General features: G+C 44.9%; 1 protein-coding gene across 1 annotated transcript in view; it reads left to right on the plus strand.

The window, feature by feature from the left end:
• Nucleotides 1–3,054: 3,054 nt before the first annotated feature.
• Nucleotides 3,055–16,945, plus strand: part of ZNF385D (zinc finger protein 385D) — a gene marked incomplete at its 5' end in the record, with an annotated part of 281,502 nt that continues 267,611 nt past the window's right edge. Inside the window, one exon of the mRNA XM_079795585.1 lies at nt 3,055–3,118. Within this exon, the coding sequence (XP_079651711.1) occupies nt 3,055–3,118 (64 nt within the window). The remainder of the gene's footprint in view (nt 3,119–16,945) is intronic.

Here is a 16,945-nt window from a genome sequence, read left to right on the forward strand (position 1 = left end):
TTATTTTTTATTTTATAGGAGGAGTAAAAATGTAAATATTCTTTACTATTTAAATTTTATTCCATCAAATGGCTTTTCATAAGAATCTTCTAGATTTATTTTTATTGTTATTTTTTAATCTCCTCCCAAGGATATTTTTTCCATTGAATTTTTAGAGAGAGTGGGAAGGGAGTGGGGGGGGGGGGAGAAGAGGAAGAGAGAGAGAGAGAGAGAGAGAGAGAGAGAGAGAGAGAGAGAGAGAGAGAGAGAAGGAGAAGGGGTGGAGGGGAAAAAGGGGGATAGAGAGAAAGAGAGAGAAACATTGATGTGAGATAGACACATTGATTGATCGGGCTCCCACAAGCTGGGGATCAACCTGCAACCCTTCAGTGTACAGGAGGAGGCTCTAACCATTAGGCCCTCAGGCCAGGACAAAGAGTCTTATTTCTAAAAGAACCACTAGATTTATCCTAAGACTCATTGTGATATTTCTGATTTATATGTGATTACCTATTCTCATTCACCAAACTCTTTATAATTCATTGTGAGAGAGGGTATTTGTCATAGTGTTCCTTTCACAGAGAGGAAACAGGGGGTTGGTTAAGCTTTTTTGCAAGATTGTACAGCAAGCTGTTATTATGAGCTTCAGCCCCCTAGTCCCAAACTTGTGCATGAAATCTACCAACAGATACTAATTGTGCAAGGAAAGACCCTTCACTATTTCAACATCAAAAAGTAGAAATATTTGCTAACATGACTTACAAACACCCATATTAAAAATGTATCTACTGCTTCCTTTCATAAAGTTCTTTATCTTCAGCTCTTCATTTCATAAATTATATAGACATTTTGAAGTTTCAATGGTCCCCTAGGTAAGTTGGGTTGCATAGTGAGGAGTCCGTAGGAAACTGAACTTGCTCTGTGAGTTTATTTTCCATGCTGAGAATTTAAGCATTAATCAGCAAGCGTTCAGGGATTTCTTTCTAACATCCTTTTCTGTGTAAGATAAGAACTTCAATTCATTAGACCATTGGAGGAGCCAGAGGCTTTGCTATAAGCTTTGCCTTTCTTGACTGTTCCTTGCAAATGTAGTGGGAGTGCGTGCGCGCGGTGTCTATATTGTACTGGCGATTAGACTGCGATTTTGACACAGTCTGGTTGCCTTTCAGACTCAACTTCTCTCCGGTTTAGGGGTCAAAGGTCATCCCAGCCTCAGTGTCCTTTCTACTACTTACTAAGGGAAGCAGCAAATGTGATCTTGTGAAACTGGGAGGAGACCTTTTTATTTTTATTTTTTTGGTATCACTTTATTTTCCTTTACATTTCTCTATTAACCTAGCTCAGAAAAAAATTACGCAGGAAATAAAAATAAATCTTCACCCACTACTCGCTGCTTTCTATGATCTGATCACTCCTAAGTGAAAAACCTCTATTCCCCTAGCCAGGGCCCCTGGAGTCTTTTACTCCACTTTGGCATTAACATCACCAAACAAGAAACCCTCAAGCCCCAGGCAAAGAGAACGCCCTCCCCAAAGACAGCAATGCCTTTTTAACTTGGTGGGGAAGGCTCAGCTTGGGCGAGGAGGATGGTGACAGTCTCGGGAGGGGAGGGATAGAAGGGTGTCTAATTACACGCTCACGGTAGACCTCCCCTTCGCCACGGCCCCTCCCGCACACCGGTGAATATCCCCCGCGTGCTCCTCCGTGGACCCAGAGACCCTTCTCTCTTTAAGAGAGCCCCCCGCGCCCCCTCTCCCCGCCCCCCTCCGGGTCTCGGGGCTCGTCCAAAGCTTCCCGAGAGCCATGGCGGGTCCAGGCCGGCAATCGGAGCCCCTCGCGGAGCCGCGGCGCACCGGGGGTGGGGTGCGGCGGGGTGGGGGCGGGGGGGTCCGTGTGTAGTACTCGCAGCCCTGATGTCACAGGCGCGGCAAGGACATCGCAAGGAGGAGTCGGATTACAGTCAGGATGGGCAGTGCAGCAGGCAGCCCCGGCGCACGCTCCAGCCGCAGGGGATCGTAGCCTGGGAGCCTGGGAAAGGGGCCGGCCGCCTGCGAGGCGCTCAGCCCGCCGCCCGGGACGCACGCTGGGCGGGCGCTCGCCGCTCGCGGCTCCGGGGACGTCTCCGCCGACTGGAGCATGCAAGGGCTCTGCTCCGGGAGTCAGCCCTGGGTGCGAGCGGATGCTGAAGACGCCGCGGTGGGGTTCCAGCTGTCCGATTAATGAGACACATAATGTATTTTGGTGAGTGCTGACTTGTGAGGATGGAATTCTGGGGGCGACCAGCGCTTCATCGGTGCAGATAAGCCCCCCCTTTTAAAAAAAATTTAAAAAAAATCTTGAAACCGCAAGAAGCTGTTACATTAAAGCTGCCTCCCATGGGCACCCGGAGGACCAGGCTGGTGGTGCAGCCTTCCAAGCTTCCTTTGTGCTGTAGTTGGGGCTCTTAGTCCTGGATGAGTTTAAGTTGGAAAAGCAGAGAGACAGGCGTGGGGGGTGGATAAACTTTGCCTGCATGTGCCCGCATGAAGTTGGCTTTTTCAGTAGCTAGGTGAAGACGGAGAAATGGGGCGCCGTGTGGGAAGTCAGGGGCTAACTCACCGGGATGTAAAAGTTCCTAGGCTACGGATGCTGCGGACGCTTAGTCAGTGTCAGTGTTTCCCGAACCAGTTCGGCGTTTCCTTAATTCTGAGGCAGAAAGGGAAAACATTCCTGGGTGTGCGGCGCTCGAGCAGCTGAGAGCACTCCATCCCATCCCCGTTTTCCGTTTAGCTAGAGCAGCCCAGTACAACATGCATTTTATTTGAAACCTGTAGACGCCTCGGAGCGGTTCAAGACGTGTGCAGTGTAGTGGGGTGCCGCGGGGGAAGCCTCCCCGAGGTTGTCAGTGGAGCCGCCCGGATTTCCAGAAAACATGTTGAGGCTCACAGCTGGGCAGATCAGTGGAGCGCTGTGAGCAGGCGGGGAGCTGTACCATAGCACTGTAACGACTTGCTGCCAGGGAAGGAGGCAAAACCCCTTCGCTGCCTAAGAAGCCACGGATTAGAACTGAAATCTCCTCTCCTCCTCCCTGAAGTTATGCTTTCCCTCTGTGAGTTCCATCCGGTGTCATCATCTAAGGGCATCTATCTGATATTCAAAGGTTTGTGAGAGCCACTGGGGAGGGGTTGAGGAAGGATTGAAAGAGGCAAATGCTCTGTGTGATTTCTCAGTTAGCTTGAAGTATGTATGAAGTCCACAGTCATTTTTCAGATTAAAGAAATACTTTGATAAATGCATGTGGGGCCAGTACTAGGGTCTCGGGTATTTATTTCTGTGTGTACTATGTGCTTTTTTTTTTCTTTCTCTCTCTCTCTCTCGCCTTAGAAACATTTGTGAAAGTGTGGAAGGGACACACAAGTTGCGAAAGCTGAATGCCTTTAGTTGTCTTGACAGCAGTTTTGATGCCCCTATCATTTGTGTCATATTAGAAAAGAGGTATTAAAATAACTAAAATTGATTGGAAAGAAACAATCCCGATTTCATAGCAAATATAAGCAGAATCCAGAGCTGAACCTGGTACCACCCTTTTTCAGGGGTTAATGATGGAGGTAGTAAGCTTGTGTATTGGCAATGAATAAAATAGCAGGTAGTTACTGTTGATCATGAGTATATTTTTGATACATGGAAAAGTTTGTAAAGATAATATGTCTTTTGGACAAAAGAACATTTTGGCATCTGCATGATATTTGAGGGGTGGGAAGTAGGTTGTAATTTTACTTAAAGTTTTCAGCCTCTTGCAACAATTCATTGTGTGAGTGCCATGAGGACTTAGCATTAACTAGAGTACTGGCCGAGTCTAAAAGTGCCGGTCAGAGGCCCTCCATGCTGTACTTGGATTATCTTGTGGCTATTGGTGAAATGTTCCCCGGGCTAGCTCATGTTATTCACTGTACGCTAGCCCAGCCGTCTTGTGAAGCAGGGTGATTCACAGGGCAATTAGTTTCACTGTGCAATGCAAGTTTTTAATAGTACCCATTGAAATGCGATGTCCTACTTCGAATGAAATGATACTCTTTTAAAGGCAAGGCTAAAGTTGCCCTGTGTGTCATGAGCGTGGTTCAGTCTTACCATAATTCCGGCATGAGATATGTTTTTCTATTCCCGGAAGAAATCGTGTGGATTCAGGAATGCCGTTGCTTTCAGGTTATGCTCTGCAGCCCCTTGTTCAAGCTGATCCGAGATCAGAACTCTGAGAGCCCACCTGTCTCTACTGAAAGGCGGGGTACAAGAGCGAGGACAAGAGGCATTAAGCAATGCGACCCAGGCATGTGAAGATTCTATAGCATTCAGATGTTTGCACATCCCTACGACTGTGCTGATATGTACATGTGTGTGTGTGTGTGTGTGTGTGTGTGTGTGTGTGTGTGCATGTGTACAGTTATGTGTGTGCCCAACATTTTAGCCATTTCAGGTCATTTTTCAGAACCATGCTTTTACTTTGCCTATTGCTGTCCCTTCATTTTTGAAGTGCAAATGATTTATCAAGTCAGGGCGAACAGGGACAAAGGGGAAGCCAGAATGCATTCTTGAGCTTTTCTGGTGATTTGTGGGGATGGGGTAGAGGTGTCAGAATTCTTTTATCTGTGTCCTGAGCAGGGAGTGATGAAGATCATGACGATGCTGTAACATGGGGTGAATTGATTTTCAGGCGGGATATTTACTTCCCTTATAAATAATGTAGTTTGTCAGTGTTGCACAACCCCCACCCCCGATATAACTGTAGAATGATTGCCTGAGCAGACTCAGCTTCTCTGCCTCTCTCGTGCCTCCTCACCCTCAGGGACTGGACAGTTGAGCTCTGTCCTTGGTCAGTTGGAGTCAGTTGTTTGTATGCAAGTTGGTAGAATATTTCCAGTTCTGGAGAACAGCTCATGTTTGGAGTGTGCTGTCTCAGACTTACATGACTAATGGACTCTTTTAATGGCTTAAGCCTCACTCTTATCTCCGACTGAGATTGCAGTGCAGTGTTTTCAATAATTGTTCATTCGCACTTACTGCGCAGTGATTTAAGAGTTTGCTGTTCAGTCACCCTGGATACCTTTGTTACTTATTCTATCGATCTTGCTTGCATTCATTACTTAGAGTTAAAAGTCGGGTTCACATGGGAGACAGAAGCAAGGAAAATCCCAGTCAGCAACCTGATTGGGACTTACTGTAAATGCAAGGGAGAATAATAAATGCTTATGAAGTTACCCTCTCCACCCCCATAAATATTTTACCTAGTTAAAAATTACATGTGCCAAGGATGAATAGCCATTAAAAATGTATCCAGAAGTAAAAGCAAGGCAGTTGGGAGACTTTATCCCAGATTAAGGAAGAGTAGCCGTGGGTGGTTGTCAGTACAACAGACCAGAGCCACCGGATTACAGCTTGGTTAAAAGGAGTGTGGAGGTATGAAGGGCAGGCTCCTTGCTTGAGTGCACCCCGGTTATGTATCTCAGAGTCTGGCAGAAGGTGTACCTGTCTCCAGCTCTAAGCGCCCTATGTCTGAGTCATCTCCCCCTTTCCATCTGGCCCAACACATTTCTCCGCTGTTGGTGCTGTGAGTCGTCACCACTGGTCATATCCACCTCACACATTGCCCATGGTTGGCCAGAGGGGTGCCATGTCGAAACCCTCTGCCATCAGGAGAGAAAATGGGAGGCTGATGGCACGGAGGAAACTCTGTGTGGCTGGAAACCAGGATGCTATCAGACCCCAAGTGAACCACATGGAGAAACGGTACAAGAAAAGATACTCCTTCAACACATGCAGGGAACTGGGAGACAAACGTTAGCGCTCACCCTAAATGCTACTATTAATGGCATAATAAGTAAACCTGGAGAAAAGGGCGAGCAACATTTAGAAAGTGTGACTGAGCTCTTCAAGTTCAGCTTGGTGTTAATTGTGGGTCAGCTGCCTGCCTGAAAATGCCCAAGACAAATAGGAAAAATACTCAGTGGTGTGCCTGTCATAACAAGAAATGCGTAACTGGGGAAGCTTTGAATACAACAGCTAGAACAGATTTAGTAGGAAAATTCTGGACCAGAAACCTATTCCCCTGCCTATAATAAACACGGTTGTACATTGTCATAGAAGGACTTCTGTTTGTCCCTGGGATGTTTAGAACATTCTTAACTCAGCATTTACACTTTTGGTTTTGGCTGGCCCATCAAGTTTCACCTCTGAAACAGTGTGTTGGAAAAACAGTCAAGTGGCAAGGTTATGGGGAAGGAAATGAGCAGAAACCAGCAGGCAGCAGAAAAAAAAAAAATCCTCTTTTTTTGGTGTTTTCAGTGGAAACATTTAACTTGTCCTAATTAGTTTGTGCTAAGTGACCTGTTATGGAGAATTAGGCCCACTGGAGTCTTCTAAACACTCCTGAGGTGTTCCTGTCTTCCCAAGGTTCCCGGGCACAGAATCCTTCAGGAAGAAATCTCTTAGTTCAGGTTCCCCCCTTTTAAAGTTTGAAGTCATTACCATTATGTTTTATGAATGTAGAAAATATGCAATAAATTACTACACAACTGGGGTGGAGAATGTGACAGGTGAATACTGTTGGAAAGGATTATATGCAGGAACCTGAAATCTACAAGAATTAAAAAAATAATAAAGATTTTCCCCTCATGACTGTTCTCTATTAAATTCATGTGAAGTTCTTATTTTAAGGAACCAAATTCTGTATTTGATCAGTATGCCGGTAATATGGATTCCCTATTCATTTATACCCTTAAGTTTTGAGCTAAAATTTACCTTCTTGTTTTTTTAAAGAACCTTCTTAGTTGCTGTAATTATATGGAAATGAGATGGGTTTATTTAAGGGATAAGTTCCAAAATTCATGAGATAATGACAACTTGCAAAGTTACCCTTTTGTGGGTGGTATAATTGTTCCCAAAAAACAAATGAAAAATTTAAATTAGTGGTTTCTGACTTCCATTCCAGAAGATGTGGTCACAGCTGCTTTTGACTGAAACCTCCCTTGATAAGCCAAGATAGATGTGTTGGCTTATGTGTGTGTGTGTGTTTAACAGTGGATTGTTGAATAGCGCCATGTTATATAAGTACTCAAATATTATTCCTCATTCCCATCTTTTGTGTATTCCTAAATCTGTTCATATCATTTGAAAGATAAAACATAAAGTATTGATTTAATGAGATGGAAATTAAACTATTTTTTTTTTAGCAGAGCTGGCTTTTAAGTATAACAACCATTACATACATTAGAGGTTTTTAAAGTCAAGTCATAAGGATAATTTTCAAGGCTTTCCCTGCTTAACAAAGAGTGATGCTGGTATGCGAAGGAACCTATTTCTAGTTGACCTTAAGACAAAATAAGATGTTTCCATTTGTATTACACTATGAAAAACATGTCAAAAAAAACAAGGAAGGTCATAGTCGCTGCCCTCTCTCTCTCTCTCTCTTTAAAGCAACCATTACATCTCATTTCCCACAAAGATTAGTTTTGCAACAGAATTTCACACATGATTGGTGGCATTAAGAGAAAATACAGCATAAGAAGTGGCTAGAAATATCAGAGCTTAAAGTGGTTGAGATCACGCTTGAACCAAATTGCTAGGGTTGAAAATAGGAAGACGCTTTGCTCTGTCACAGCGTTCAAGTCGTTATGAAGCAGCTGCAAGTCGGCCTTCGTTGAATGTGAACTCCAGGTTTGCACAGCCTTGAAAATTGAGGATATTGCCATGAAACTCTTTCGATCCCCAAACCTGAAATGCATATGATCCTCCATCAGAGCACTGAGTGGAATGCATCGAACCCCTTCTCCTTATCAACCTTTTAGTGTTCTCTTTTCTCCCCCCACTTGCGGTATCACATTGCTGAAAGTGGGGAGGAAAGAGAAAAGTAACCTGGCCAAGGTCAGGAGGAAAGGCAGCAGCAGTGTCAGGATTCGTGCTGTCTGCCCCAAAGCATCATTGTGCCTGGTGGGAGATAGGCGTTGGTCAGCCAAGTTCTGTAATGTCTGTATCCTCAGCTCCTGGCTCAGCTCAGTGCCAGGCACATAGGCACTTAGAAAGAGGTGTTGAATGTGCAAAATCGGAAGGGTGTTTGGAGATCAGACAGCCGGGGAGTCCACTTCCTCAGCAGATCCTTTAAGGCTGATGTTCCCTGTGAAAGCCGGTGTGTGTGTGCATTGACTAGAGAAACCCTCCTCTTACTGGAGTAACATTCGCTGCCCTTTTTTACATCTGTAAAAGTAAGGACTAGACCTTAGAAATCAGATCTTACCATAAATGTAAGGAATTGCACCATCTTTTTCCTGCTTTTGTTTACTTCCTACTTCTTTCTTCTTAGGGCTCTGGCATATAAAAAGAGAGCCAAATCTTTTAGAATATTAAGACCACTGTACAAAAATGTCTGAAGAATACCTAAAATCTTACATAATAAAAAGGTAATATTTAAATTACCATCACTCTGCTACGCCCACAATTGGGCCAGTGGGTGACACAGGGGCGGGACTCGGGGTGGCTGGGGTGGTGATTGGGCCGGCAGGACGCTGAGCTGTCTGCGCAGAAGGGGCCTCTGGGGCAGCGAGCCGACGTTTTGGAGGTTTGGAGGGGGGTGGGGTGGGGGGGGGTGGGCAGGCGGCGCGGCTCCGCGGGGAGGGGTCTGGCGGCAGTTGGGCCGCAGGAGCAGCCTTCCTGGGCAGGAGGCAAAGGCAAGACCCCGGCTGCAGGAGGACCACGCCCCCGCCCCGCCTCGCCCTAGGGGCCCAGGGACTTCGGAGCTGCCGACCAGCAGACAGACAGCTTACACGTGCATGATTAAATCATGCACTGGGCTTCTAGTCATCATATAAAATGGTAGATTATATCTTGTATCAATTCCCCTTAATTTCATTTACTTCCCCTTAGTTCACAACTTAAGTTTTCAGTTTCACCTGGTTTCCGTGAATTTGTCCCAGATGTTGGCATAGCCAGGAGACTGGAAGAGGCAGGGAAACCTCCTGTGTATCAGTAGCCAAAAATGCCCAGAGGGCCACCCGTTTCAAAGACTGCCATTTGTGAAGGCCAAAGAAAATGGACATGACTTTGACACTATTTGCAAGGCTTTTTGTAAAATTGTTCTTCACCCTTAACCTTTTTCCCATTCATGCCTGTTGCTGATGAGGGAATGTGCTGGTGGCACATTGCTCTGAGGATAAAAACGCAATAATAAATGTAAACGTGCTTTGATAAACATGATCGCTTACACTTTTATAGCCATTTGTATTTATCAAAAAGGCATCAACATTCTGCGCTTTTTTTTAATGCTCAAAATGACCCATTGCAGGAGGTAGACGAAATATAATTATCACTATTTTTAGGAGAGGAATCTGAGCCAGGGATGACTGAAAGAACTGTCTCAAGGTCACAAGGCTAGTGCGTGTGAAAGCCAAGACTGATTCAGTACTTCTGGGGCTTCCTTCAGTGTCTCCACTCCTTGTAGCAGAACACAGGGGGATATCTTATGAATGGAAGATGATCTGTAATCATAATGCCAGAAAAAAAAATATATTCCAGCTAATAGGTAAAGAAATCCCAGACAAATGAGTAGGAACTCAAATATATCTGTGTCTGACTTTGTGGAATTCTCATTGATCAGAGGTCTGAACATATGTCATACTTCTATTTATTCTACCTTGATTTTTAAATCAAATAGTTAATTATAATCAGAAAATAACCCCCACACTAATTAGAAGGCACGAAGCTGCCTCAGGCAGGACTCAGGCTTTCTCCACTGCCTCAGTTTTTCCAAGGCAATGCCAGATATTGAGGCTTGTACTAATTATATGTTATGCATTCCTGCTGGCTTCACTATTTAATTCAATGCTTGTAAAAAAGAAATAAGTCATTTGTGCTCCAAACTCTGATATCTACAGTGACACCATCACCAGTGTTTTTTTCAAGATGGAGTCCCAGCCTGGTCTTTATTCCACGACTGATAAAGAGGGAAAAATGGCCTCCGTTAGAATTTTAGCTGTTCCACTTACCGGCTTTGTATCTTTGGGCAAGCCACCACACTTTTTTGATATCCAGACTTTTTTTTTGTAAAAGGAGAATAATGATAATATGTTTCCCACAGTTCTATTTTGAGGACTAAAATATACAAGGCATATAAAAGTGCCAAGCCCCAGGAAGTACATGTTAAGCCGTCAGTAAAATTTGATTCTTTTCTTGCTTTTTCACTCCCTAGCCAACCAAATATACAAATGTATAAAAATTGAAAAAAAGTGATTATTTCTGTTGGGGCAACCAGAAAACAGGAACCATACCAACTAACTCACGAAGAAGGACTTTAATGCAGATAATTTGCTATATGGGTGATGGAAGCGCTGAGAAGCCACACGAGAGACAATGAGGCAACCGAGATTAGCAGTAGCAAGAAGCTGGGAGCTGTAAGATAGATGAGATGTCATCCTGGAGGCCAGGCCCAGGGCCTTGTGGGAGGAGTTGGAACCATGGCAAGCCTAAGACATTGAAGGATGGAGGGATTCAGCTTTATGCACGCAGGGAGGCAGAGAAATATCCGGGCTTTTCCCTTTCACCCACCCTCCAATGAACTGCTTCTGTCCCCTCATTGGCGGAACCAAGCCAATGGCCAACTGACAAGGCAGCCTGGGCAGTGCATCCTGTAGGAATCGCCCCCTAGGCCATCTAGAGGAAGTTCAAGAAACAGATCTCAGGGCAAACTGACCAATGACCTGGAAGGAGATCTTACCCCGGGTTTAAGTAGCGCTTTAAATGAGTCAGTGTCTCCGTATAAACATCGCAGTTGATTGGAGAGAGGTTCTCTGGGGGGGGGGGGGATACAGGTAAGAGGAAAAGGAGTAGAGCTGAAGAGCTTTCAGCAATGCCTCGCCAGTCCTCCCAGTTCAAGTGCCTACTCTGTCACTTTCTGGTAGCGTGACATTGGGCAAGTGAGTGGCTCTCTCTGTGTGTCAACTATGCCCTCTGGACAATGGGTTTAAGAGTCTGTCTGACAGTGAGGGTCATGAGAAGTTGAAGGCAAGCTTCATAATCTGCAAAGCACCACATGAAAGGACCTTGTTAGGAGGATGTGAAAAACCAAGTGAATTAGAAGAGTGGATTTTGACAAAAATAACAACCATTTGGAGATAATATGTTCAGCTATGCAGCTTAGCATTCCAGCAGAGATTTCTAGTGCCCCGGGGAAGGGAGGGAGCATTTGATCACTTCCTCCAAAAGCCCCTTGCACTAGGGGGTTAGATGTACCTTTGAGGCCACTTCTAATCTGTTCTTTGTCGCTTTTCTATACTAAAGAAAAGGAAATTGCAGACGCAGAGGCTGTGGAGAGCAAGTGAGCTGGGCAGGAAACCCTCCACAAAGTCTCCGTGGTCCATATTCCTCCCTCTGCAGCGCTCTAATGGGGATCGACACCTTGAAAGCTGCAGGAGTTTATTAATAGTTGTTTGGAAGAAGAGAGGGATTTGGTATCGATTTTTCGCTATCCTTCCTTGTGTTGCTGGACTTCTAAACAGTTCTCCCCTTCCTGTATGGAATGATTAGCATCCCTCTTAAAGCCCGCTCCTGAAGCCCAGCGACACTGCATAACTTATGGTGCCCTGGTTTTGAGGCAAGGTTGCATTCACTCCTGGGCAGCATCACCCTTCCCTTGCACCATATGGAAGGCACTGCTTACCACCAGGTGTTTTAATTAGCTGCCCCAAGGAACGGCAGGCTATAACTGAGAGGGCTGTGCGGATCCTTAAGAGTTACATCTTAAGGCAACTTTATCAGTGAACAGTTGCATTAGAAGGCAGATTCTTGTGTGTGTGTGTGTGTGTGTGTGTGTGTGTGTGTGTGTGTGTGTGTCGGGGGGGGGGTGGTTCCCTTTAAATTTGTTGTGTAAAATCCTAAACACAAACCTTCTGGTAAATTACTTCTTTTTTTGGCACCATTGCCTGTTTTTTTCTTAACTTTAACATGCGTAATCACTAAGACAATTAGAGTGAGAAGCCCAAAGGCATGGAATTTACTGATCTCTTGGATTTTTCAGAAAATTTCTCACCTCCCGTTGGTGAAGAGCAGTCCTGGCAACCTCGGAGATGGGTAATTTAAGCGTTTTACAAAGTGCATCCTGTGCCCTAGGAGTTCCCAGCTTGCCCCCAGGTCACCCAGGCAGCAGGACCAGGTGCCAACCGGGGCACTGTGAATTGAAAGCCTGTGTTCTTTCCTCCCCAACACACTGTTTCCCCTTAGGGCAATCGGTCCATGACATTAAGTCCGGGCCTGATTACAAACTGCTTATGCTGCCCCACTCTGGAGTGGAAGTTCTAGCCATGGGCTCCCCTTCTCTGTACTTGGGACCCTGTATAGGGCTGGCACCAAAAGGAGCTTTATGCTACTCCAGTGGATTGAGGATCACCGTGGTATAGTTCTGGAAAAGATTTTTAGAACCTTTCTCAAAATTTAATGTTGGTACAAGTCACCCGAGGATCATGTTACAATGCAGCTCTTGAGTCCGTAGGTCTCCAGTGTGGCCTGGGATTCTGCCTTTCCAACACGCTCCCAGGTGACCTTAGTGCTGCTTGCTGACCGCACTTCAAGGAGTAAGGCTTTAGAGATTGCTTAGCTGAGGTCTGTGCACCGCTTTCTGCAGATATGGGAAATCAGGTCTAAGTGTCTAAACTAAATTGCTCTATTTATAATCTGCAACATACTGAATGGTCTCTGGTTAGAGTTCCACTTGGAGTGACAAACCATCCATTTTGCCTGATACTGAGGGGTTTCCAGGACATGGGACTTTCGGTGCGAAATGAAGGAAGCCTCATGCAGCCTGGGATGAATTGGTCACACTAGTTCCAATAGATCAAGTTTGAGTCCTAGATTCAACACTGAAGACGACCAAGTTCCCCATGGAGAACTTGGGCAAGTAACTTGATTTCTTTGAGCCTTGGTTTCCCTAGCTGTGGACAGGAACCATAAATGCAACTTCCTATGATAATTGCAAGGATTGAGTTAGAAGGCGAATACTAAGTATTCCACACGCTGTCACAATGGTGATTCACACTAAATGTTGGCAGTGGCTATTGCCATGAATTCAGAGACCTGACTCCGCATTCTTCTCCATGACTGAAAAGAAGAAATACCCCAAAGATCAAGTATAAGTGCTCATGGATCATCTTTATGGCACCATCACTGTACAGAGAGAACAGCTTATAAATCACCTCCTGCCCTGAGATATGATGGGTGAACCGGGGTGAAGTCCTTCTTGGTTCACTATACAGTCTGCCTACCCTGAATATCAATACTAATGGTTTTTGTGTGCTGTTTAGGGAAAGAAAGACCTGGCTAAAACTTAGCCACCTTGGGACATTTTGAATTGGCCCCTCGTGTTCCTGTCAGCCTTGTTTATCCATTAGCATTTCTCTGAGCTCTGTAACAACTTATGAGGGCAGCTGAAGCTAATGACTGTGCCTTCCATCTCCCGACCTGTCATCGTGTTAACAATCGATATCCTTAAAACAACGTGCACACGCAGACAAGGTAGCACTATCCTGAAGCCTCCACTAAATGTCTATGGGAGGGAAACTAGAAAGACTTTTAAACTCACACACTTCCTAGCACAGAGCCTGGCACATGGACACTGGAATCGTAAGTGTTTATTGAGTGGAATGCCAAGCCGTGGGCATCTCTCCTTGACGAACTTCCAATAGAGAGACCTGAGGTTCCACTTCCTCCTGCTCAATTGGCTGGTGTTGAGTGAATGGCCCTGGCTTTGCCAGGCCTTACCTAGCAGAGCCAATTCACTCACCTCCTGTCAAATGCCGTCCGCTCATCAGAGCACTTAGTCTGCCAAATATGTGACTTTTATGTGCAAAGCAAAGCGTTCCTTTTGTGTTTTTATTATGACCGGTAAGTAGGGCTGCTAGGAGCAGGAAATTATGCCACAGTGGGGGTTCCTGGGCCTGAACGGCTGCTGACTAGCATTTTTGACAAGGAAACAAATGAACAATGAAGTAGAAGCAGAAGCTACTTTTGCTCTCCTTGAGCATAAAACACAATTGCAGAGAGGGCCCGACACAATTGCACTTTCCTGAATGATGTCCATTTTAGAGGCAAAATTGGGAGACTTCTGTCTCTCTTCCCATCTTCTTGGCTATTGTCTTGGCCTGTGCCATCATTAAGCATAATGAAGCCAAAGTCTCCATTTCACAGACAGGAAAATGGAGGCCCAGTGATTTAGTAAGGGCATATATCTGGCTAGTACCAATACTCAAACTAAAAATTAAAACCAAGTCTTGATGGAGTGGTGTAAATTTGGATGAATTGCCCGCTGAGCCTCAGCTTCCAAATCAATAAATTAAGATAAGGGGAACTCACCCTATGTCACAAGGCTTGAGCAATGAGACTACAGTAAGCAGCCGAGCTGGGTCAGACCCAAGATGTGTGACCTTGAGTAAAGGTTCTGAAAGCCAAAGCTCAGGAGGCTATTCTCACTGTTCAAGTAGAGCAGTGGGGTGTTGGAGCAGGCAACACATGCAAAAGGAAAACAACACACAAGCCAAACTCCTCTCCACTTGCATGCCAAGCAATCACCTGGTGGTGGGACCTGAGACTGAGATCAGGGAAAGATTCCAGTTCCCATCCAGAAAAGCACAAGCGCAGGAGATGCAAAATCTTACTCATGGAACATGCAGCACCAACACCAGTGCCAGAGACGCTCCCAAATCCTAACTTACAAGTAATGCTGATCACAGTGACAGCTGGCTTCCCTGTGCTGGGCCATGTGCCTGATACCGGGACCTGTTCTTCCACATGGATTTCCTTTCTCACTGAGTTCTTTCTGGGCACAATGTGCCATGTGCCCCATGTGGGGTGATCTTTTCTTACCTGATAATGATCAGACTTCTTTTAGGTCCATGGGAGAGACCATGAAATCTTTCTATACCCTCAATAGAATACTTTCTATTTTTCAAAAAGATAATGTATGTTCAGATTTAAACATCGAATATTCTACATGGGTAAACGGTGAAAACGAAACCTCCTACTTGTAACCTAGTGCAGATTGTTACATTTGAGAGACTAAATTCTATGGAAAGCTAGGGAAGCGGGTGAGGGAAATGGTTGAAGATGGACAAGAGGCACAGACTTGCAGTTATAAAATAAACTAGTAGCCCTGCGCACAAATCTGTGCGCCAGTAGCTCTCTGAGGGGCCTGGACGCTCCACGCCTGCTGCCCAGAGGCTCTCCGAGGCCCAGAGGCCCATCCGCAGCCGGGCACGGAATGCTTGCCTCGTCACTGCAGCGACAAAGCAAGCATTCCACCAGGCCGCTAACACTGCCCACTCTCAACAGCGGCCCCTCCCACCCCCCACCCCCCACCCCCCGGGACTGGGGGACTTCGATGGGGCTGAGAGGACTGGGCGCCGCTATTTTGTGATTATGGTTGCCGCTGTTTTTTGTGATGGAGTGATGGTTAATTTGCATATTGCCCTTTTATTAGATAGGATAAGTCATAGAAATATGATGTGCACATGATGACTATAGTTAATAATGACGTATTGGATATTTGAGAGTTGCTAAGAGAGGAGGTCTTAAAAGCTCTCCTCACAAGAAAAAAAAATTGAAACTATGTATGATGATGGATATAAGCTAACTTACTGTGGTGATCATTTCTCATTATATACATATATCAATTATTATACTGTATACCTAAAACTTATACAATATTATATATCAACTAGAGGCCTGGTGCACAGATTCGTGCACAGGTCGGGTCTCTTGGCCTGGCCAGTGATCGGGGCCAATCGGGGCCATCTCTCCCAGTCAGAGGAGAGGGACCTCCCAAGGTTGGCTGGCTGGCGGGGGGAGGGACCGTGGGAGGTTGGCTGTGGGAGCGCACTGACCACCAGGGGGCAGCTCCTGCATTGAGTGTCTGCCCCCTGGTGGTCAGTGTGTCATAGAAAGAGGTTGACTGGTTGTTCGGTCGACCGGTCATAACAGTCGCTTAGGCTTTTATATATATAGATTATATCTCAATAAAGTTAGAAAAAATGATTTATAAGGAAGGGTATATGTATACCCCCCCCTTTCTTAGCACATCATATACCCTGCTTTGAATAGTGCTTTATTTAGCATATATTGGTGTTTATCATTCTTTTTTCTTTATAGCTATATAGTATTCTAATGCCAGTACATATTTTTGATTTATTTTACTGGCCCCTTTAAAAGAAAAATAAGTTCTTTCTATTATTTTACTAATAAAAAACAATGAATATCATTGTGCATACGTAATTCTTTGCGCACATGGACACACATATCCAAAGTATAAATTCTTAGACATGGAATTTATGGGGCAAAGGGTATTTAATTCTCATGGGTATTTCCAAAGTGCCCCATGGAAATTTTTTATTGATAAATTTCTGTCATTAAAATAGTGCCTTTCAAACTGGTGACAATTTATGTGAAAACTTCTTGGCAGACTTCTCAGAGACTTCTCTGGCTTCTCAGAGTGGAACAAAGTGCAGAGTGAAGCGGCTGCTTGCTTTTTTGTCTTTGCTCTCCCCTCCCCACTCTGTTTCTCTGTTTCACTTTTATTGTGCTCATTCCATGTGGATATTAGTTTCAATATTCAGAAAAAAAGGCAATGGTGCTGTAGAATTGAAAGAATTCCTATGCTTTAGAATGGGGATAAATACAACAGAAAGAATGCATCTTGTAAATGACATCATACCCTCCTGCCTCAAAACTAGAATGTTGATCCTTGAAAGATCTCTAAATCGGTTAGATCTAAAGCCAAATATGGTTGGCAGTTTCATTTTCTTTTGCAGCCAGTGGGCATTAAAAGGTAAAAGCACATTTGCATAATTACATATTTCAGTGTTTCTTCCTTCTATCCCTAACCCCATGACCTTCAGTTACTTTTTCAGAACACATTAGGCTTAAGAATAAGCTGCAATGTCTATAGCATGTCTCTGTGGTAAAA

Source organism: Cnephaeus nilssonii (genome assembly GCF_951640355.1).
Source record: "Cnephaeus nilssonii genome assembly, chromosome: 17".
Taxonomy (NCBI): domain Eukaryota; kingdom Metazoa; phylum Chordata; class Mammalia; order Chiroptera; family Vespertilionidae; genus Cnephaeus; species Cnephaeus nilssonii.